The sequence below is a fragment of the Acromyrmex echinatior genome, chromosome 2 (genome assembly GCF_024713525.1).
Source record: "Acromyrmex echinatior isolate Ae372 chromosome 2, ASM2471352v2, whole genome shotgun sequence".
Classification (NCBI taxonomy): Eukaryota; Metazoa; Arthropoda; class Insecta; order Hymenoptera; family Formicidae; genus Acromyrmex; species Acromyrmex echinatior.
In genome coordinates this window covers 17,947,035-17,970,416 of record NC_141853.1, presented here as the reverse complement: position 1 = coordinate 17,970,416, position 23,382 = coordinate 17,947,035, and the positions used below count along the sequence as shown (strand labels likewise).

Genomic DNA, 23,382 nt, shown 5'->3' with positions numbered 1-23,382 from the left:
TGTATGTACTTTTAGAAGAAATTTCGTTATGTCGAAAAGTCTTTGTATTTAACGGTAGTCTATAATATAGCGAAGCACAAACTTTAAACTGTAATAATCGTACATCCAGAATTTAGGATCGAAGTTCACGCGACAACCGAGCGAAGCCACGCGAGTCCTATCGTCGCGCTGAGTGAAGCGGAGAGGGCAAGCTGAGAGCTGTCAGAAGCATGTACGCGCGAATAGAACGATGATTTTGTTCCGGATCAAACCGTCCTGAAGCCGAAAGGGTGGGAGAACGGGCAAGAGGTGGAACAGCACGCGAAAGGGTTAAAGTGTGCAGAGGCAGAACGACATCGGTCGTGGTATGAGGAAGATTCACGAAGAAGGGCGACGAGAAACGACGCGGTAACGCGGGGGTTGAGAACGAAGAGAGTGAAGAGGGTAAGTAGTCTGCCGGTGGGGGCGACTGTACCACGGAAAGAGGGACGGGGGTAGGAGACATATTTATTTGACATGCGACGCGACTGCACCCGAGTTTCATTAATTGAAGATCGCAGGAATGAGCATGGCAGACAGCCCCGGGACAGACACACACCGTATGTGCACACGTATGTGCCTCACGTTCTCTCTGTCGCGCCCTCGATCCCTTATCCCCTACATCCCTCCTGCCCGCTACTCCTCCTCCCCGTACCCTTCCGATGCTCCCGTATTTCTGCGTATGCACGTGCTTGCAGAAACGGCAAATGAGAATTCGTCGTTTCTCTGACATTTGAGTATTCAAGTTCGTCTCGATCTAGGCCGTAGAGAAATCCGTTCTTCTCTTCTTGCATCACTCACCCTTTTTCCTTCTGTATCCTCGACTGTTACCTCTCACTCTCCTACTCCCTCCTTCTTCTATACGAGTCCCACGAAAGCCTTCATCTATCCTGTCCTACGGGTTTCGCTTCGAGTCGGATCTCCTTTCCATACTGTTCGTCCTCTTCGGATGAATTTAACGGATGACAGCTGATACGAGATCGTCATGAGTGGTAGGCGGACGGTTGGCTGCGGGCTGTTCGTTTCTTTTTTCTTCTTTCCAATCTTCCTCCCTCTTTCTCCTTGTCAGTCTTTCTTCATCTGATCCTCCCTTGACTTTGCGCTTTTTGACACTAACTCGTGTTTCGCTCCATCTTCACCGTCGAGACGACGTCGTTTATCGCAATTCAGATATATTCGACCTATCCTTCGTCATTCGACATTACTATTGTCTTTCTCAATTGCCGCAATTGTCCTCGCGGCATATTTTGTCGCGATCGAAAGTCCTAACAGTCGAATTCGTTATGTTGAATGAGCGAAAAGGCGTTTGATTAAATCTTTCTCGGGTCGATGACGTGCTAGTATGAGAGCGGAAGAGGATGAGGATGTGGAGGGATGGTGGTAAGGGAGGATGTGTTAGGGAATGAAAGGTGGAAGGTGGCAGTAGCGACGTGGCGATATCGGAGATGGCGGAAATTTCATTTACCCCTCGTAGAGTTATCTAAGAGCAATACCGGGTGGCCTTAATGAAACATTCAGTCGCGAGAATAGCTCAGCAATCTCGAAGGGTCGCGGGTAAGGCGGGGAAAAGCGAAGCGGGCTTTGCAAGCTGCCCGCTCTGTCGCCCTGATACGAGACAGAGAAACGGAGTGCGAGAGACAGAGAGGGTACGAGAGTGAGTGAGAGAGGGTGCGGAGAGGAATGGGTCTGATTCCAGGCAATGCAATTGCACGTTTAAAGTGGCGTTCCCCCGTTTATTTCGACGTTCAACGTTCATCCCTTCCCTCACTATGTTGGGTTTTCATTTCAGTCCGGGTCAAAATCGACCCAAAGCTCTCTGGCTGTCGTACTTGCGTGTGAGCCTTGATGAAAATCAATAATTCCTTACTTTCCAGTGAGATGAGTAATTGAAATAAGTAATTGATAATTAAAGAAAAAAATTTCTGTCTTGTTATTATAATAAAATTGGAAAAAGTTTGGTAAATCTTAAACATATAAAATACGAAAACGACTTATTCATGATTGAACGGAAGCAGTGAATATAATACACGCTCAAGCGTGCCCATTTGGTGAGCAGTATAATTCTCGTCGCAACTTCGACAAACGCTTGATTAAAGCACGTTCCAACGTGCGTTAAGGAGCAAAAAGGGGATGCGCCGAATAATCGCAAATGTAGATATCATTGCTCATTAGTCCGCACGAAAGAGTGAGCTTCAGCCCTTGTTATACCGGCCTCGGTTACATAGGAATAGGAGCGGCCGCCGGCGAAAACAGAAGCCGGAAATAACGACCCGCGCAATTATTCCATAATGTAGTCCGCATAGCTGAACTCCGAAGAAAATTAGAGGGGCGGCCCGGGCTCGACCAGAGGAACGAGCGAACGAGAGTTCGGCGTACGTGAACGCGACGAGCGGGGAACAAGGACAATTGGTGAGCGATGGCAGAGCGAGAGGAGTCGCAATGGAGAGCTCGAGCACAACTTTCCCGTTTTATCTCTCAATTCGCATTCCCGGAGTCGACGAATACTCAAACTACAAGCCCGTGGAACCGGGCCTATCTAACGGTAGGTCTCCTGTGATTAAAACGTAGCTATTTACATCTATGTCCTCATCTGGACTCCGTTTAGAGCAGTCAAATATTATCTACCTATTTCTTCAGATAGATCCTGCAGATTATATCGCGACATTATTAATACGCATAAATTATATACGTTCTAATATATTCATGCATAATTTTTAATTTTATTTGTGACTCTACGGAAGGAACGATTTTGCTAAAGTAGTAAAAGAATTTAATTAAATATTAAAAATAAATTTTGTTATACCAAAATAATTATGTAAGACGTTTAAATTGATTCCTAGAAGGTTTTTGTCGAAACTTTTTGCTTATCATGCTTGAGTTTTCTATAGAATTATTTTGATGGTCCAATAAAATTATTTTCAGATCTGTATCTAATTAAATTTTTAAATACGCCAGTAAAACTGTTCTTTCCATGTTATAATGAAATAAAAAAATTTCGGTATATTATATATGCGTTGATATAAATGCATTGCCTTCCGTCTAGAATTAGTATCATTCTTTTATATATAAAAAGATCAGAGAATGAATATCACTGTGTGTCTTTTCGTGTAATTTTCGACTCGTTTTAATTTTCTTCTCCATAACGCAAATATTTAAAACTTCTTTCAAAGATTTTCTCACATTGCCAAATTTTATAGTACGTTTTAGATTACTCCCAAAATCTCTCAGTTCCTCTGTTGGATAAGAAAGATTTACGCAATTGCAAATTCGTCATTCGCTCTACGAGCCAGAAATGACGAGCAAGCGTCGCTAAGGAAATTCGTTTCGCGCGATGTACTGCCGCGTTAACTTCGGAAAGCTCCAATTAGGCGACACCGACACACCGCGGTGATGCGAACATACATATTACAGAGGAGTGACGAGATAGGGTTGCGAAGGGTAAGAGAGCGCGATAGAGAGTGCTAAGGTACCACCTATCGAAGTGTCCTGGGATCCGTCCTTTTGAGACGCGTCCGACGTGTCGCTTTAATCCTACCGTGTAATTACGCGCGTCAACGACGTATCCAACGCGCTCCATTCGCAAGTATACGAATAAAGGTAAAGCCGGTCGACTGGAGGATGACGAACGGAAGCTGTAAATTGGGAATGAATCGTGGAAAAGGTGCAATTTGATTTTAATCTACGACATCCCACTAGAGATGGTCGACGACTGCGATACTAATGGGCCACAAAGTGCATTGAGCATTGCGTGGATTGAAATAAGTTGCATTGAAAAGGCAAAGACGCTCGTCTTCTAATCATCTTACTAAAAAACGCATTACTAATTATAGGATGTTATACTGTTAATATTGAAAAACAGTCATAAAGACATGTAACAAAATCAATCTGAAAACTTTATATCTTGTTTATCCAAGATATAAAATTACGAGCAATAATATTTTTGAAGGGATGTATACGTAGAAAAAAGTATTTTTTAATTACTTCGTTAATTAAATATAATTAAATGTAAGCATTATATTGTAATATATTGTGAAATAACATACTTATAAAAAGTCGCTGACTAAAAATGTAAAGAGTTACATACTGTCTAAAACTTTTAGAATAAATTTTACTTTAATTTTACTTTATTCATTTAATTTTACTTTATTTATAGAAGAATGAAACCTCACTTTAAAAAATTGAAAATTGAGTCACTCTTTTTCAAGACTGGCTCAAATTTCACTCTTTAGAATGTGTGAGATTCCACTCCAAAGAATTTAATGAGTATAAGTTAAAACATTCGCTCAAATAACTGATGACTCGACAACAGCTTGAACAAATTTATAAAACGATCAACTGCCATTATATCTGACTCGACTTTGTTAGATGCTCGTCGCGCGTTTCCATAAGATAAGCTCTCGCATTCCCAACACCGTCGGTGCGTCGTCACGATCATCATCCGCCATCATCGTCCAAGTCCTCGTTCTCGATGCAAATTAACTCGTTTACTCGAAATTCCCTCGCGCATCCCACATCGACCGGCGTGGCGTTTCTCGGCAATTTTATTTTTCTTTCTCGCGTGTCTTGTCCTCCAGTTTCTTTTTCTCTCAGCCTGACAAAGAAGTAGCGCGGTAAGTCGAGGTGCGTCCTCGAAATCACGCAGCTTTGATGTGTATCTTGAACTATTTCTTTTCTTCACTCGCGTCGTCGACTTCAACGAGTTGAGTATAAGACGAACTTCGCAAAGGCATCAACAGTAAGAAGGGCCCGAGACGGGCTCTAATTTGAATGCATATGCATTATAGCGTGTGTTCATGAACAAGTATTACTTTGATATGACATAGATATCATGATCGTAATCAACTGGTATTTTTCCTTATCAGCATCGAAACTTACTATTATTACGCAATGGAAAATAAATCAAAATTAAAAAAATATATGAAAATAAATATTATTCTTTAATTGATTCATATAAACACAATTCACATTCATATTCTCACAAACTTACGTCTCTCCTACTCGCAATACACTGAGTAGCCTTTAATAAACGATAACTCCTTATATATCACGCGGGATTTATCAAAGATTTTCCAAAGATTTTTTAAAACAGGGACGATTACAGTTCAGATGCTACGCCGACATTTCAGTTACAATTCGTCCCCTGTTTCCTTCTCGATGCGTACAAGTCGACGTGTGAAATATACAAGTGCCTTCGAAGGACCATAGAAGGGCGCCGTTTAGAGCAGTCAACGGCGTCGTTATGCAAGTGTCGCGAGAGAAATGTTGCACGGCGTCGTCTATAAATAAATGGACGTATGGATGGAATGTGCAGACGCACGAATCAACCCTCGGAACGCGCCTATATAGAACGGCACAATCGACGACTCTTTAAAAGAATGCAGTGCCTATACGGATCTGGATTTGCATCACCCCCAGAGGACACACGCCACCCTCAACGCAGCGGAACAAAACACTGAATCTTCATTCTGCCGTATTCCGACTCACCGAGCCTCCCGCCCCCTCATTTTTTTCTGCAGGCTATCTTACTCTCTCTCTCCCTTTCTTCCACGGACTCTTCCCCATCTCCCAGGCCTAATGCAGCTCACAATTCGTGATCACAATTTTCAATTTCTGCCGACTTTTCAATTAGACTAAGAGGTGCCGCTGTGTGTACCGACTCGAAGAACGTGGTATATCTTCTTCACGGCAGGTTGTCGTTGCCCCTCGTCCCTAACACCGGGATGTCGCACCGGCACGACGATATCGCGAATTGAAAAGCACTGGGGATCTCTCTCTACTCTCTCCGCCACCTCGAGTTTCTCTCACGTCCGGCTAACCAAATCGCGTCGATGCGACGCCCGTTGCAACTGGAAAAAGCGACGTCTCGAAGGAAGTAACCTTTGCATCTTAAGAATACAAAAAATATATTTTCGATAAAAGATTCAGTATCTTTATTAATCGAAGTTATTTTTATTAAAATAGAAATATTATATGTTGTTTCTTAATAACATTTATACATTTATACAATGATAATCTGCTTCTTATTATGTTAGTTATTTATTTAACAGAAAAAGGATAATTTTACGCAAACGTGTCTTAAGATATACATCGTCTTGTAAAAGTCATATAAAAATTTTTAAGCCAATATTAAATATATTTTTGTTATGTTCTAATATGAAAAATTAAAAATTCTTTCTTTCACGAGTTATGCTTCGTACAAATGAAATCATCACGTTTTCCAATTGCACTGCTCTCAACAATCTGCCTCAAAAAGAGATATGCCTCTTCAAAATTCTATCGAAAGACTCGATGGGAGGAGACGGTGCGTCGTGGCTGCTGCGACGTGAAACGTGGGTCGGGACAGAGAAGTAATAGATAGGTTTGTAATCCATCGAGAGCTCGAGGCGTTTAGGAATGAGATATTTTGGAAGGGGTTGGCGATATCGGCAGTCTGCGAATGAAATGGCGCGTCTCCCGATCCTCGACGTGCCTCGAGGGGGCTTGCTGCCGAATCGAGCCGCAATCCATCCCCGTTCCTCCTGGTTTCAACTACCCTCCCTCTCCTCCTCGGCTGAAGTTGTCTCCGTGAAGACGAGTCAGAATTGTCCTATCGTCCCGAATTTCTGCCATTCTGCAGACTGCTCGTCACTCATCGCAGCATGTAGATATTGATGAAAAATATGTTCAGCGCTTTTATATTCCTTTTCACATTTCGTCCACCAATGCATTGTTATTTTATTGTACGAATCTTTTTATTCTATGAAAATTTTTTTAGAATTAACGTACACAATGTATTTTATTATTTAAAACATTCATCATAGCTTCTTTTCTTTGGAGTATTATTCTCATTTTATTATACTCCTCGCTGAATATACCGATAAAACCGACATTGACTTTAATAACAGTAAAAACGGCAATAATAAAATATTCAATGATTATTTAGATTTGCGCCCGCGGCAAGAATTCGTCTAGATGATTTCCGCTATTTTTTCTCTGATTTGATTATCACTTACAATCTCGATAATTATGCATACTCATGCTGTAGTGTCTATGTGATGCCGATTACAAACTGATTGGCATATGTAAAAAAATCTATTTATTATAATTAAATGTATAATTCGATCGATTTTTAATAATTATATCTATTGATTTTGAATAATCTTTTAAATAATTTAATCTAATCTGATTGAATCGTTAAATATTGGTATTCCTAGACCTATATCCAGTGGCATATTTTCAGAAAACAATAAAAATTACCGCCTGAGCGAAGTACATTGAAATATTAGAATAGAGACGGATAGGACATTGAAAACGATCACATTGTTCGACACGATAATATTTGCCGCCGAAAATAACGCTGGAAAATCGCGAAGAAATAGAAAGATGGGACGGGGAGTGTGTTCATTCAAACGCGGACAATGCGAGAGAGATTCATCTGCCTGCCGGTGCCACTCTGGTTCCATCCACTCTTTTCGGTCCTGCTTCCATTGACTAATGTCATGTGATACGCGTCGAATTAAAAACTCGGTTTGCAATCCCATTGCTCCACCCTTAGGACATTTTACGACCAAATAATTCATTAGAAGTTTAATAAGTTTTCTCCATTTATATCGTCATTTATTGCTAAAATTTCTACATCATAAAAATGCGATAAAATCTATTACAAAGTAAAAAAAAAATCTTCTTTAAAATATCTTTTAACGATGTAAGAAAGCTGCATAAGATATTACGTTAGTAATTAGATAGATTCCACGTATTCATCTAAAGATATTGTTACCAAACTTGTATAACTTTCAATACGTCAGGACGAACTACATATATTTCATCTCGGTAAAACGTTTTTGAAATTTATTGTATTCACAAGAAATAGGTAATCTATTTTTTCGTAATATTATCCGTTCAATTCTTGATATAGTATAGTAAAAATAATAAAATAATAATAAAAAAATTTAATATAATAATTATTAATACAATTTGCTAATATGCCACTCAGTTATGAATCCATATCGTGCGAGTAGTCGGCGAATTCAGTTCGTCGCATCGTATTTAGCAGGATCATCAGCGGGAACGGTAGGCAATATCGGAATTATTGTGATTCGCAGAACGCGCTCGGTACGCCCGAGGGCGAGCAATCTATACGAGAACCAGACATTACTCCATCGTGGCTTGGATTTGAATATTGCGGTAGCAATACCGCTGCGGGCTCTAATAGTTACTGCGAATGGCACGTGCACATCCGTATGTATGCACTCTGCTATGCGCCGCACAATGTATCTAGAAGTATAAGACGAGTTATAAATGGTTGGATTGTGTTGCCTGCTAGCGAAACTGCAGCCTGTTCTGATGCGTTGAAAATTACAAGACTCCTGTAACAATATCTTCAGGCCTGTATGCGCAGTCTGTATATTAATTATCAACGGTATGATACCTTTCAGTGCAGGTTTCTCAAATCAACCAAATGCTATTTCAGAGCAGATTTTTTTATTTGTAGTATATCTTTCTGCGAGTAAGTATTAAAAAAAAATTATACTTAATTTTATCCACTATAAAGAGAATTATTTATGTATTTTAATTTTATAATTAAACAGATTTATTCTATTCTTCAGAAAATATTTGTGATTGAGAGATACCGACTTCTTTAAACGTTTCCCTTATAACTTATCTCTCTATAAATTCTCTCAATCATAATTTCCTTAACTCATTAATTCTCTTAAATTACAAATCCCTCCTATAGTACGATAGAACACAAATTTCGGAGAACAAAACGAATTAATCAGAACACGGATTTACTGCAAAACGCGCATGGTTTGACTACGACAAGACGTGTCGAGAGAGAAATGCGACCTTAATCTTAGCCATCTTATTTTTAGGGCGTCAAACCGACTGACTGGCAGTCACGATGGCAACGTCAAAGCCTGATTGAGATGGAATCGGAGAATAAAAGAGTTGTAAATAAGAGATAAAAGCAGGCCGTACGAGTGAGACGCCGGAGTGGCTGGTCGTGTCTAGCCCGGACAAAGTGTGGTTTTATTGGGACGTAAGGGGGCACCGTCGCAACGATAATCCCCATTTATAGCTTATAAATGATTTTAACCCCCGTAAAAATGCATTAGCCCTCGCCAAGGTGTGCCGCACGTACGGCGCCGGTAACGACGCTTCAACGACCGTACGTACTACACACGTACGCACGTGTGCGTGCACGCGTGTATCACGCATCTGAATCTGAAAAAAAAAAAATACGATATCAAGTGACGTCTGTAAATGTAAGTGGGCTTTTAAGGAACTATAAAGTTCGGCATCCCTAGGAAAGAATATCTTTTGTGACCGAGTCTTGCGAGGATTAGATCCACTCGTTGTGAAAACTGTGTAAGCTTGACAGCAAAGCTTGACTTGCTAGGCTTTTGATCCTAGAAATATAGATTTTTGAGACATCCGGTGTTAGATAACTTCTTAATAACGTAAATTAATAGTTAATTGTTACATTAATTTTAATTTCAAGAGAATTATAATTTTTTATGACAGTCGCGACGGATAAGTAATTAATAGGATCGATGAAATAAAAAAAGTATTAGTTATTATTAACTCTTTGCTGGCAATGTTGAACTTTAAAGGCATAGTTGATTTTTAAATTGTGAATTCTAGATAAATTCAAAATTATTCAAATTTATATAAAAAGAATAAGTAAATATAATTCAACTTCCAGAGTAAAAACTCATTGTTAAAGCTTTTATAAGTATATAAGAATTTTTATAATCCGGAATATAAACATCTGCGCTAAAGTTGAGTCGGTTACGGACGAAGATAGAAAATTTGTACACTATCAACGAAGGGTTGATACTATACAGTAATTTGTTCGATGTTTATAAAAAATTTCTATATAAGTCAATTACATGAAATTTAATCATATATTTATATCTTAAAAATATTTAGTATATTACTCTATTTCCTTCGTATATTATTGTTTTCAATTTATATATTGATTATATAATTATCCCTTGAACACATCTTTTAATATATCTATTTTTGACATATGTTAACGTAGTTATTTTTTTTTTAAGTAACAAACTGTAAACTTGTTAACATAAAGACCTAATGAAATTTAGGTCGCTACTGTACAATACTCTTAAATCTGTATATATAATAATCTTTAAAGAAAATTCCTTGCATAAAAAACGCAAAGCTGAATATCGATGCTGAGGGAAGATCCCGTATCATCACTTGAATGAACTTCACAAGCAGAAGCGTTCTCGTCATAAAAGTATTACGATCGCGTTATTGCACTCACATTCTGTGATGGCGCGTGAGAATAATACAGACCAAAAGTAAGCATTCAAAAAGAGCAACTGAATAAATATATATGCGTATTAAACTCACATACAATACTTCAATATATCTGTGATTTTATCAATAAATGTGGCATTTTGATAACATTAAAATATTAAAATAATCTTCTTTATCAATTTAAAGTAGATGATATATATCTATAGAAAAATATGAAAATGCAATATGTAAATTAAAAATCGACAAGAAAAAAGATATATAGCTTACATTATATACAGGGTGTTTCTTAAATAGCAGATACTAATCATGCTACTCCTAATAAAAAATTGAATCAAAAAGTCCTTTACCATTTTGCAATTTTCGTGATAGTTAATGGTTGAGTAGCTGGATACGAGTTTATTCAGCAATATTTAGACATTAATATTTCGCCAATCATTGCGAAAGTTGCAAAATTGTAGAAGATTTTTTGACTCAATTTTTAGGAATAACGCTATATGATTAGTGTCCGCTATTTAAGAAACATCCTGTATACCTTACATGTTACAGCCCTTCTACGATTCCAAAATAAATGTCTGACCTATTATTTAAATATCATCTCCAAATATTCAAAATAGAAATGTTATATATCTTTAAACGCGAACAACGCGGTTCATTAAATTTTGATTAAACATCAATTAAAATTATACTCAGCTAAGAAGAAACAATTACTCACTCAGGTAAAATCTATTATTATTAAAATATTATACGATTGTTAGGTGACATTTCATATTATTACATATATTATCTGAGCGACATATGACATATTATGTTGTAGAGAAATATTCTCTTCTTCCTTTTTATATATCTTTTAAGATAAGTTCAACATGTGTTAAATTCCTGTTTTAATAATTATTTCTTTTAAAATAAAATTTGCTTTTATGACATATATGTTAAATTTATTTTAAAAGACACAAAAATTAAGAAACATGATTGGTACGTCATGTAATCGATCATACAATAAAATAGTATCAATAAATAATTCATCAACTGTATTTACCTTATATCAGCTTCATATACGTGTATATGGACATTTTTAAACACATAATGAATTGATGGATATACAATTCTTAAATAAATTCTAGTGCATTATTGTATAAAAGATTTAAGTAATGTATCCATAAAAATCTATATTCGTCTATAATATTTCCATGCTCTTACCAATCTTTAAATATAAAGTAAGATATAGAGTATAATTCATATTTCATAAAAGGTACATATTTATAGATTGGTGATACAATTTCAAACAATAAAATTCTTACCATTTAAAACTTAATTTTTTAATCCGATATCAAGTTAACGAAGATCAAGATTTGTCTATTAAACATTTCAAGACTGGGTTCAGCTGATTTCTTCAGCAAAAACGCAATTATAAACACGACCCTGTGCATTCGAAGGTCGAAGTAACGAAATCAGTGGCTGGTATGGCTTTTGACAGAACAGACTGGAGAGAACGTTTCATACTCCAAACCGTTCCGTCAGCAGCAACTTTCATTCCGCAAGTTGATTCCCGCGGTCCCGCGAAAAACGAGCAAGGAAATTTCGGCGATTTCATTTCATACGAATGCAAGGATGGTCACGCTTGCTTTCGGCGTCGAGGTACAGCGCGGGTCGGGTCGCGTCCGCATCGGTTGGTAGGTAGGTAGACACAGTCAAGTCGGGTGGAGAACGGTGGGAGGACAGCGTCGTCGACGCGTGCACCACGTAGGATGATAGCCAAAAGCAGCGGTTGGCAGGACAGGGGAACGTGTCACGCGATCCGTGAGTAATTCGCACGAGCCGAGGCCCGCCCGCCTGCCTGCCTGTTTAACAGAGTGTTATAATCTATTTACGTTAACATTACCAACGTTTAACGTTGGGTTGCTCCGCATCCCCGGGGTCAGAGAAAGGGGTTGGTTGCGGCGGAGGTGGCAGCGGCGGCGGCGGCGGTAACGGCGGCAATGGAGGTGGAGGAGACGGAGGTGGAAGGTTGCTGGTCGGAGGAGGGCACTGTGCTCTCTCTCTCTCTCTCTCTCCCCCCCTTTTTGCCTCTGCAGTAGACAGCACTCAAGAATTGTCGCAGGCACGTTAGGGCTTTTGGAAACAAGCGTTAATTCGTGTGGTCGCTCGCACACGCATTAACCGCGACTCCCTGCATATTCTATATGTGTATATCTTTCTCACAATCTCTCTTTTCCTCTTTCTCGAACGCGATTTTGTTATATTTCTACGTGATATTCTTATAGATCTTGGTCCATCCGAATTTCATATCCAAAAAGACGAGAATTACAAAAACCATTTACTAATTGATATATACTGAACAGATTAAAGATCTGAAATAAAGAGTCGATTTGGCTATTGTAATTATTATAAAGAATGTCGATGAGTTAAGAGAGAGAGAGAGTGTTGAGAAAATTAAAACATAATATTAATATATCAAGAAAGAAATAACAATTTCTCAAATGTTTCCTCATAACATCGAGATACAAATGATTAAGAGGCCAATGGTGAAAAGTAAGTAGAAATTATGCGGTATTAGCAACGTGAATACGCAGCATCCGTGGAAGTTCAAGTGGCAAGCATTGTACGTGTCTACCAGAGCCAGCAGTTCGTCCATGAACGGATTACGGACGCTCAAGCCGACGGGAGGAGTACAATCCCATACCCCGACAGAGCAAGGGAACACGTACGTTCCGTTTGAACGAGCCTGTAGGCAAAGAGGACTCCGAGCGTGTACATCCACGCTCGGCGTATACACGACAATACGGGCTAAATGCCCGGCTCCCAACCAAACCGCCAACTAACTGTACGAAATGTCCTGAAACTTTAGACGCGATTATCTGGAGGTTACGTCGTAACAATTATGAGGCTGCCACTCCGCAAAATCAGGAGGCGGCTAACTTGTTTGCGCGCGCCCACCTATCGTCTTTGTGTCACAGATAATTTTCGTGGACGCGGGCTAATGGACGAGCGCAGTATAACGGCGGACTGTAACCCTCGTCGTACCACCTGCGGAGTACGTTGTCCTATCTATTTACCTACCCCCCCTTGTTCTGACAAACGATAATGACAATAGTCTCGATGATGTCCGCGAGAGGTTCATGTTTCAGAGAAATTGAGCGTGGCCAATTGCGATTTTACTCGCTACTTGCGCACAACTAATGTCAGTAATGTTACGCAAACGTGTCCAATTGAGATCAATAGTTTTTTAATTGTCGACAATATTCTGTAAATTCATATTTCGTCCCCCGTGTACAAATATCGTGTGAAGATATAGGCGCGGTGAAAGCGAAAGAAGCGACGGACCGTCACGACGATAAAAATCCCTGCTCGTCGACTGTAAAATTTTATGATCTCGAGAAATAAAGATAGTATCGTGAAGCTCCAAAAGCGGGACCTCCGTTATCGGTACGCGCGACGACGTGGTGAGGGGAGCTGAGCCTTTAATATTTACCCATTTACGGATTTTTTTCCAGCTTCCTAAGAGAGGGAAAGAGAGAAAGCGCCGGGGAGGAACGTCCGAGAACGATAAGCGCGGATATGAAGAAGGGCGCTGGCGGCTTCGACAAATAAAATCTGAACAACCTGCTGCTCCGTTGTTTATCGAAGGATACCCACGGCATTAACGGTGGAGAGACTAGGCAAGGGGTAGAGAAGCAGAAGAGAGGTTGCGAGCAAGACTAAATATGCCGCGATAACGCAACGACTCCCTGATGGTGTTAGCGATCTTCCATTTATTTTTTCATTTTTTTATGAGTAACTCTTTCCTCGTTGATAGATTTATGCTTCGGCCTTGTTTCAGACAGAATCGTGTATTTAAGCTTTAGGTCTCCGACGAGAGAGTATTTATAATATCCTTATAAATATCCTGATGTAGGAACATAATTTCATTCTATTATAAATTTGTACGATAATACGCTATGACATTTTAACTCTCTAAATCTGAATCATTGGATAATCACTGATTAGCCAATGACATACTTAGCACTTAATAATAAGTGAAATTCAATTTAAAAAATTCTTTGTTTAATGTCATAAAAAAATTGAGCACTATGTAATTAAAATACTGATATTTATACGTTAGTTCCAATTTTCCAATACCATATACATTGAATTTATATACTAAAACAAGGTTAGCTAAATTAGGAATTCCACATTTCATTCACTAATAATCGATAGCATATTTAGAATGATATTAGGATGTCAGTGATTCAGATTTAGAGAGAATATTTGTAAACTAATATATATTTAATTATATCAGTATTTCACTACTAGAATATAACTATTTTATTACTGTTTTATATAACTTTGTACTTACGAAACGTCATAATAAATAATTACAGCTATGACAATTGCACCAGTCAGAAGATGTGCGTCGAGTTTTTTTACGCGAAAATTTACAACAGAAATTTCGGAATTCACGGTTCTACAGTATCCGCGATGAAATAAGATTAAACGCGGCGGCGAGGAAAAGTCGAGCCGCAAGAAGCGCACCGGCAGCCAAGATTCGCCGCAGCGCGATGTAATATAAACGTCGTAAAATAGAGGGACCAGGTGAATCGTATAATTCGGCGGGGGACCCGACTTCAGAGTAATTCTCACCCGTATACACCGACGTTCCTCTCGGCGTTGCCCCGTATATGTTACCACGAGCCACCACGTACGACAACCGCATTGCCACACGTGCTGCTCATATCGCTACCAAATATAAAGGGGGAGACCGGAAAGGACGAGCTTGGCGCTATATAGGAAGAGAACACAGTCACATCCGATTCCTACTTGTTTTGCTCTGTTTTCTTTCACCCTCAAGATGTCACGAAAAAAAATAAACTATTCTCCAAATATGGTAGACATTTAAGAGGCTATGAATGCCTGCTACTAAAATAGTACATGGTTTAACTTTCTGTATATACCTCTTACAACATGCGGTTCATTCCGTAGAAAATACTTCCTTCTTGAAGTTTGTATTATTAAAATCAATTATTAATGCCTAAGATTTATACAATGTATAAGTCTAAAAAAAGATTTTTGGGCGCATATAAAAAAAATTAACAAGAATAAATAGGAATTAATGAGCAGGTTCTTAATAATTAATTAATCCTAGCAGGTTCTTTGTTCTAATGAAAATTGTATGTTAAATATATTGAAAAATTATGAACAATGTCTTTCTTATTTAGTCTTATTATAAAGTCACAGATTGTCGACATTGATGTTTTATATATATTTCAATATTAATACATTATTTAAAACAATTTTGAAAATTAAAAGCTTTGGTTACAATATTAAATTAAGATGCTATATAACATATACTAATGTAAGACAAAAGAGAGAAAGAGATAAAAAAGCAAAGACCATTGAACGCTTAAAAAAAAATCCATTTATTTTAATGTTGGAAGAAGAACTTTGTCCTTTTTCTCTTTCGTGGTTACGAAGTAAATTTCATCTCCTTTACAAGCGGTAATCCACTACTGCGAAGTAGTACAACTTTATGGAAGAAAATAGTCGACGTTAGAAGGTTCCTCGCTTTCAAGGTTCTTCAGAAAAATTTATGTTCTCAAAGCCCTCGAAATAAACATCCAGTAGTCGAGTGCAGTAGCTAGGAACCAAAAACCCATTGACCGCGTTTGTATACGTAACCGTCACGACCTATGATGCTACTTAGTCTACAGCATGGTCAGGTCCACCTGCATATCTTTTTTACAAACATCACTTCATCATCTATTCGAACCTGACAAACTTTTTTCTTCATCCAATAGAATAAAAATGTTCTTATCTACAAAAATAAATATATCACAAATGTATCATATAATAAAAATGATAAAGCACAAAACTTTCTAGGCAACCTGTATCATTAACATATGTCAAATTAATTTCTATATAAAAATAATTCAAATAATTGTATATTGAAAAGGATGATCAAAGAGTTTGTTAGTCCATGATTCGCACATGGTGATACATCGATGGAATGAGGGTAAGGAAAAAGAAAGAATCTCGTAGCCCGCGTCTAAAACAGTATTTCATAGATATAGCCGATGAAGCCTCCTTGTGGCCAACAAATATAATAAACTTGGGGTCCATATATCCACGCTTATGGTGGCTGATGGCAGATCCCAAGGAAAAGGAACGTCTCGCTGCGTGTCCGCAAGGAAAAGGGAGGAGAATACCCCGGCTATCGTCATATTTTCTGATTTTCCGCCAATAAACCCTATTACTATTTATCAGACTAATGCGTCCTTATAACTCCCATTAACAACAATCTATACGCTCTAACGCATTAGCGGCCTGGTACCCGCACCATCGCCAAATTTATTATTAGACGTGGAAGAACCGTTACGCTTAATTGCATGTAGGTTTGTTCTCGAACTTTCAGTGGTCGAAAGTCATACAGACCCTCCGGAGAAATTATATCGATATTATAAGGTCGTGCTATTCTCCCCAGCCAGAGGAAATAGAAAGCGAGATTAAACATGTGATATTAACTATTTGGTACTCAGAGAGAATAAGATATTTGTTAATGTTGAGAATTGAGGTAAAAATAAATTCAATAAATACAATAATTAAATGGTCAAGAAGGAATTATTGTGTTAACTATATATTGATATAATTATTAAATTAAATATAATATAATAATTGATATGATCACTACATAAGTCAGAGAGAGAGAGAGAGAGAGAGAGAGAGAATATTCTTTTCTAGATATTTTTATGATTAATAATAAAATTAGGATTTTCATCAGTTATTTTGAGCAAACACAGACAAAAAAGTTGTTTTAGTTGCAAATTATTCAAAATTCTCAACAATTCAGCAAATATGTAGTGTAGTGTCCATTTCCATTAAAATAAACGAAACAAGAGTCATCTCGTAGTCCAAGAAACCACCCTTAGCTTCGTGTCGCATAATTAAATGTCAAGATCAAAATTTATCGTTCCGTAAGAGAAGATACTTTCGGAAATTACTCAGCTTACGGGTAACTGTAAAGTCTCGCTTATACGAGATCACTATTATGTAAGAATCTCCCGTTCTCTAATCGGGATGTTAAATTTTAATAAAAGTACCAGTTGCCTTTTAATCTGTCTTAATCAGAAAGAATAATAATTTTAATACATAACAAAAAATGTATGCATTATTCGTTTTAAATATATTTTCAACATTAAAACATTCAATCCTTTCGCGCTATTTTTCCAGTCGCCACTCAATCACCGCGATTTATTCGTGATTTATTCACGCAAATTCTATCGTTCTTTCGCCGTGAAGAGGAATTAAACGACGGAGGCGACGTGAAAACTCGTTCGATGAGAGCAATATCGTCCGTTATTGGTAGGCACCAGCGTTAACGCCGGCGACCGAACGGGGAACGAAAATGAGAGGAGAGAGGAGAAAAAAAGCAGCGTGAAAGAGGCGAGAGATAATTAACGAGAAGCGAGTACACAATATCTTTTCCCAAACGGCTCGACGCGAACTGCACACTTGTTGCTTATCTGCACTTCGGCGTAGACATGTCGGTAACGGGTTAGGATAACATGTTTAACACGGCAGATAGCTACTTATCAGTCGCTCTCTCTGTTTGTCGTGCACCATAAAGTTATAAAGTCCAGACGATGCGCTGTCACGGTGTACTATAAATTACGAACCTCGTGTCGTTTATGAAAAAAAGAGAGAGAAGGAGAAAAACAGGAAAAAAAAAAGAAAAAAAGGAATAAGGAACGTACGTACCCTCTGCACGCCCGGTCGTCTTATCGGCACGATAAACACCGGCGACGGATTCGTCGCCCACGGACTTCCAACGGACTTTGAGTTTGCGCGTAATTACTTAATCGTGGGGAAATTACAAGGGGAGCGCATAACGGCTCGACTATAACGCGTGGAATCATTTAGCGCTGTATATTACGTATACAAGGTGTCTCCAGAATCTCGTTACTTTATCAACTCTATCAATGATTACTTTCCTGAATCGATTTGAGACTGATTTTTCTTAAGCATTGAGCGTAATTTAGAGTGTAACTAAAATATTGATTTGTATTGATTTAAGAACTTATAAAACTCAATCTTTATATCTGCATCTTAAATAACAACACCTTTCAATACACAAATATTGAAGCGACAAGTAAATACGTTACTATGGTCATAATTCGACAGTAATTTCGGTGGGAATAAGTAATTTCCTGGATTTTCGAGGATCCCCATCACGGATGAGGCTAACTACCCTTTGTCTTCTGCGTTATAGAAGTACAACGGCAACGAGTGGCCATTTTAACCCCTTTTCCTCGCGAGACATAAATAATGATCGTCGCTAATTTGGCTCCGGTGCAGCCCTTGGCCGGTAGCGAACGTAAACCGCGCAATTATAATGCCGCCACATTAGAATTTATTCCCACGGCAGCCGGCAGCCTCTCCTCCGTAACCTTTTTCTAAAGCTTACGTACTTAATCCGGTTGAAATATTTTTTCCCGTGGCTTCGCCGTCGGATATCGGCCTCGGATTTTCGTCGGAACTTAAACCATTTAATTAAGTCAGAACAACCGGATAGTACGTCGTTCGCTGCGGAGGCAAAAGAAAAAGGAGTCGAACAAGAACAAAGCAAGAATTATTTAAAAGAATTACATTCTCCCCTGTTTAATCGATTCTCTGTTTAATCGATGACAAATCGCTAATAGTAATCCTTTTAACTGTAAAAATCTTTCTTTTGCAAAAAGAAAAAAATAATTTTATTAAAAATTCCAAAGTTACGGCGAAATTAAATTATCACATAACATAATAATTCAATTATAATTACTGCTTAAAATAGTCCTTACCTTTTCACCTGAATCTGCAGTCGTGAAGTTGATGTAAGTATCACAACGTCCGATGACAGATCGTTCGGAGTGGATTGTTGCGCAAACGTCATCTGCAACAAATGAACCATTCGGTTTTTTTTTCCCATCGTCACGTGTCGTTCGAAATGTAAAAGTAAACGAGCAAAATCACCACGGTGCAAAAATGTTTTTCGAGAACCGGATAGATTCGCGCGCGCAGCTGGTACGCAGATACAGCGATCTCCATTATGTCGAAATCCGGAATTTCACGCGGCCGAACGCGGCCTGAACTCACTATACGCCAGTATACACTCGCACGAGGCTTCCCGGCATACTCAGGCAAACGCGCGCGCGCAAACACACATAAAGGTATGTGTGCGTGCAAACGTAGCGGCGCGCGGCTTTTCCGCATTGTATTCGGGGAACAAGTAATTGGATGCCGTGCGAGAGATTTGCGATATTTCTAGTGTGTAATGCGCGGCAATACGCGCAACGTTAAATCAAATCCAATTCGAGCTCTCGCGCGCCGTACGGCGCGGCATGGAGTGGCACCTGACAAACTCATTGGTCTGACAAATTGAATCATTCGCCGTTCAATTGCTTCGTGCGGATATATACACGCGTGGAGACGAACGCGTGCGCGCGGGCGCAGGAAGGTGCCGTGCGTGCGCGTTGCGTGAACGGTTAGATTGTATGTGCGGGTGCGGGACCGTCGAGAGTATCTGGTGTCCGCTGTTTGTTGCCACTCTACTGCATCGCCGTCAATGTGTCGAAACCACCCCTTCGCCCTTTCACGTAACACAGTGACGTTGAATTAACTCGCGATCAAGCGTGCAACTTTGAAATTCATCTGCGAAAAGAACAGTTGCTTGCGTCGCTTTCCGTCATATTAATTCTCATCGCGATTGCAATATAAAATACTTAATAAAATATACTTAATAAGATACACTTGTAGAAAATTAGAAACTTGTCTCTTCTTTCACTAATAGTTTTATTTTATATTCATTTGTATTCAACACTATATTAATTTCGAAAAGGCTCCATTCTAGAGCTCATTAACTAGTGATATCTCTCTCTCTCTCTCTCTCTCAATATCTTTGTAATCTTAGGCATCTGCGTGTTTTAAACAGAATTTCTGCAAACGTTGATATCACGTAAATTAAAAAATATATTTTTTTTATAAATGCATATATTGATACTTTATTATTTACGTAATACGTGTTTTACATTCGTGGAATCGAATGCACGCTGCGGTGGATAATTAACCGCGTCCACGCATACGAGATGAAAATTCACAAAATATATACGTGTGGAAACGCATCAGGACGCGGCAATAACCATCCCCTGGTCTCTTCGATCTTTGATGAGAAAGGAAACGCGGCGTGCAGCCATTCGCTCGCGGTGTTGCGTGAAATCCGAATCGATCCATCCGATACACGAATATGGAGAGACAAAGAGAGAGAGAGAGAGAGAGAGAGAGAGAGAGAGAGAGAGAATGCGCACAGAGCGCATGCAGAATGCAGGGCGGCCGCATACGTGAAGCGGCGAGGCGTCGGCCGTGTGACGCGATCACACGGTGTGCGATGTGTGAAATGGAGCACGATCCCCTCTCTCCGGTAATTATATGTATCCTATCCCGAGTCGCTATCTCGCCTACCGGCGGTCGAACCGGCGCGGCGCGGCGCGGCGCGGCGCGGCTCGGTGCGTCGAGCACGAGCAGTGCATCGATGGCATGGCGTAGCGGCGTGACACAACCGCCAGCTCCTGTCCTGTCTCCCGGACTCGCACAGACCGAACGCGTCGGATCCCCCCCAGCATGAGCAGCGTGGCGATCCCCGGATGCACCGCGTGCGTGAGCATCGTCCACCCATCGACTGCATCATCATCATTCCCTTCCTCCCCCTTCCTGGTCCCGCGCGCGTTATCCGCTGTCCCGCATGGACCACTGATCCTTCGTTTCGGTTACGAAACGCGTACCTATCACATCGTGCACTATTCATCGATCTTTACGATCGATCCACGATGCGCGAATACCAAGCGCGATTTTTGAGGATGGAATTTGGCGCGAGTCCGTCTGTACGGTCGAAATGAATTTTATTATCGGACGCTATAATGTCGATTGGCAACCGTTTCGAAGATGTATGGGATGACATTTCGGTTGATATTCGTCGTAACTGTTCTGGTTGGCCTTTTTATGCCTTTTGAATTTGATATTAGGGTCATCAACCGTTTTAGGTACACATTAAAGCAGGAATGAATATGAAATGAGTAGAATAAATAATATCGATAAACTCGGTACATAAATTTATAATCTTAATTTGATATCTTTTATAATTATCACAGAAAGTTTAATCTTCTGATTAACATAATACAAAGCATGCACTGTTAAATTTATAATGTCAAATTATAACAATACGAGTTATTTTTAATTATTTCTATAGGCCGCTATTACTGCTACTTAATATGACGTTAATTTAAATACACACCACGCAGTTAAACAATTTAACGGAAGAAAATGTATTAAATTTGACTGAAATTTAGTTTATTATTTACCAAATGCATACAGTAACATGGATGTTTATTTATTCTGAAACTAATCACAGAAATAGATTAATTTACATTTTAATACACGTGGAAGTGAAAAATAATAAAATGTTATATTTTTTTTAACTCTGGGATTGGGTTATCTCATTGCTTTTTGATATCTAACTGCGTGTTAACGCATTTCGGTGCATTCGAAGAGAGATCCGTGAAGTGAGATCTTAAATTTATTTATCTCTCGCGCGTAACGAAGTACCTCCGGTAGTAATTCTGTACATGTCCCGTCATTATCTCGATTTGTGCAGGCGCAAGCTATGTTTACGACGGTGATATCAGTCCGAGACTGTAATCGGCGTATCGTTAAGCGGCATCAACGAAAATGACGATGCGCCTCGATACGTATCGGGCCGCGCGACGCGCGTAATGACAAGCGCAAATGCACGTAACATCGGCGATGCACGCTACACCGGATATCGCGTAGTCGGGCACACACGTGCGCCGGCGATGTTCCGAGGCGGAACGATTTCGCAGCATCGAATTGCGCGGCGCCGGCTGCGCGTGCAATAGCCGCTTATTGCACAAATCACACGCATTATTGACTGCTATTGTACCTCTTCGGCCGACGAGCCGTTGCATTGTTCGCGTATTGCGTGCCCTTCCTCCGGAATAAACCGATAAACTTTACCTCTCTCGGAGGTATTTGAATACAGCGGCAAGTTAATTCAATGATATTAAAATATTTCAAGAAAATTCTTTTTTTATATATTTTTTATCATATATTAGTTTTATGGAAAAAAAAGAAGCTGTATTTCAAAGATTAATTGCAGAAGACTGATTTATTATTAATTCTTAATCACCGCAATAAAAAAGTATCTTAATTTACACACATGGATATCTTGAACCCGAATTCTTTTTCGTTGTACCTTTCATATATTTCAATGGAATAATTAATATTAATTTAATTAATATTAATTAATATTAATTTAACTTGATTAATATTTTTCAAAATGGTAAACTGTATAGAATCTAAATCCGTAAACAAAAAAGATTTTGAAGAATGTTAAAAATTATGTCTAAAAATGTAAGGAAGAGATTTACAGAAATGTACGAACTAAAATATTCGTTCGGATCCAAAAGGTTCAGTGCTGTAATCGACGGTTAAGATGACTAGTAAATTATTATATAGAACTTGTGTCTGTTTTAAAAGTTAGGATCAATTTCGAGACTCAGTCAGTCATCCTTTTAGTCGCGTAGAACAGAACTTTATACAAAGATACCTCCGAAGCGACGCGCCGTTATAAATGTCAGATGGTAGCACTCGAGTGATCGGAGCAGCGTTGCAGCGCGAGAGACGTGTCATGCAAGTCGATCGTAAAGCCGGCAGGAGGTATCGTTTGAGTAAATAAATCTTCATGCTCGGGACCACTTCCTCGAAAGAAAACACGGTGGGAGGTAGGCAGTTCGTCTGACTTGCAGGTCGAACGGTAGGATCGACGGCGTCGATGGATCGAGTGCCCTTTGAGTGCTCTCGTCTCGACTTCGGGATGGATCTTCGAGAGGTCGAACGGGAGCCGTTCGAGATCCGCAGGTCAGACACTCCTGAATTTAGGCAGGAAAAGCCTCGCGGCAGGCACTTCACTCGGCCGCAAACAGACGCGAGGCGTACTGGCGCCAGTCTGGGAAATCGAAGGTCCTGGATGACTCGAAGACCACCGGGATGATTCCCTTCTCTCCGTAAGTGACCATCCTATATGTA

At 39.3% G+C, this 23,382-nt stretch overlaps 2 protein-coding genes across 9 annotated transcripts in view; one reads left to right on the top strand and one right to left on the bottom strand.

Moving 5' to 3' along the window:
• Positions 1-23,382, bottom strand: part of LOC105143509 (uncharacterized) — a 559,838-nt gene that overhangs the window by 269,412 nt on the left and 267,044 nt on the right. For all 4 annotated transcript variants that reach the window (XM_087403654.1, XM_087403657.1, XM_087403655.1 and 1 more), the window contains one exon: positions 19,086-19,177. In XM_087403654.1, coding sequence (XP_087259780.1) covers positions 19,086-19,177 — 92 coding nt within the window. The remainder of the gene's footprint in view (positions 1-19,085; positions 19,178-23,382) is intronic.
• Positions 1-23,382, top strand: part of LOC147910575 (uncharacterized) — a 133,868-nt gene that overhangs the window by 68,376 nt on the left and 42,110 nt on the right. The window contains exons 2-3 of one of the 5 annotated variants that reach the window (XM_087403651.1): positions 110-423; positions 8,868-13,758. The exons of 1 other annotated variant lie outside the window; for it this stretch is intronic. The gene's annotated coding sequence lies outside the window, so the exon portion shown is untranslated. 3 more of the 5 variants (XM_087403650.1, XM_087403652.1, XM_087403648.1) reach the window with 3 other exon arrangements.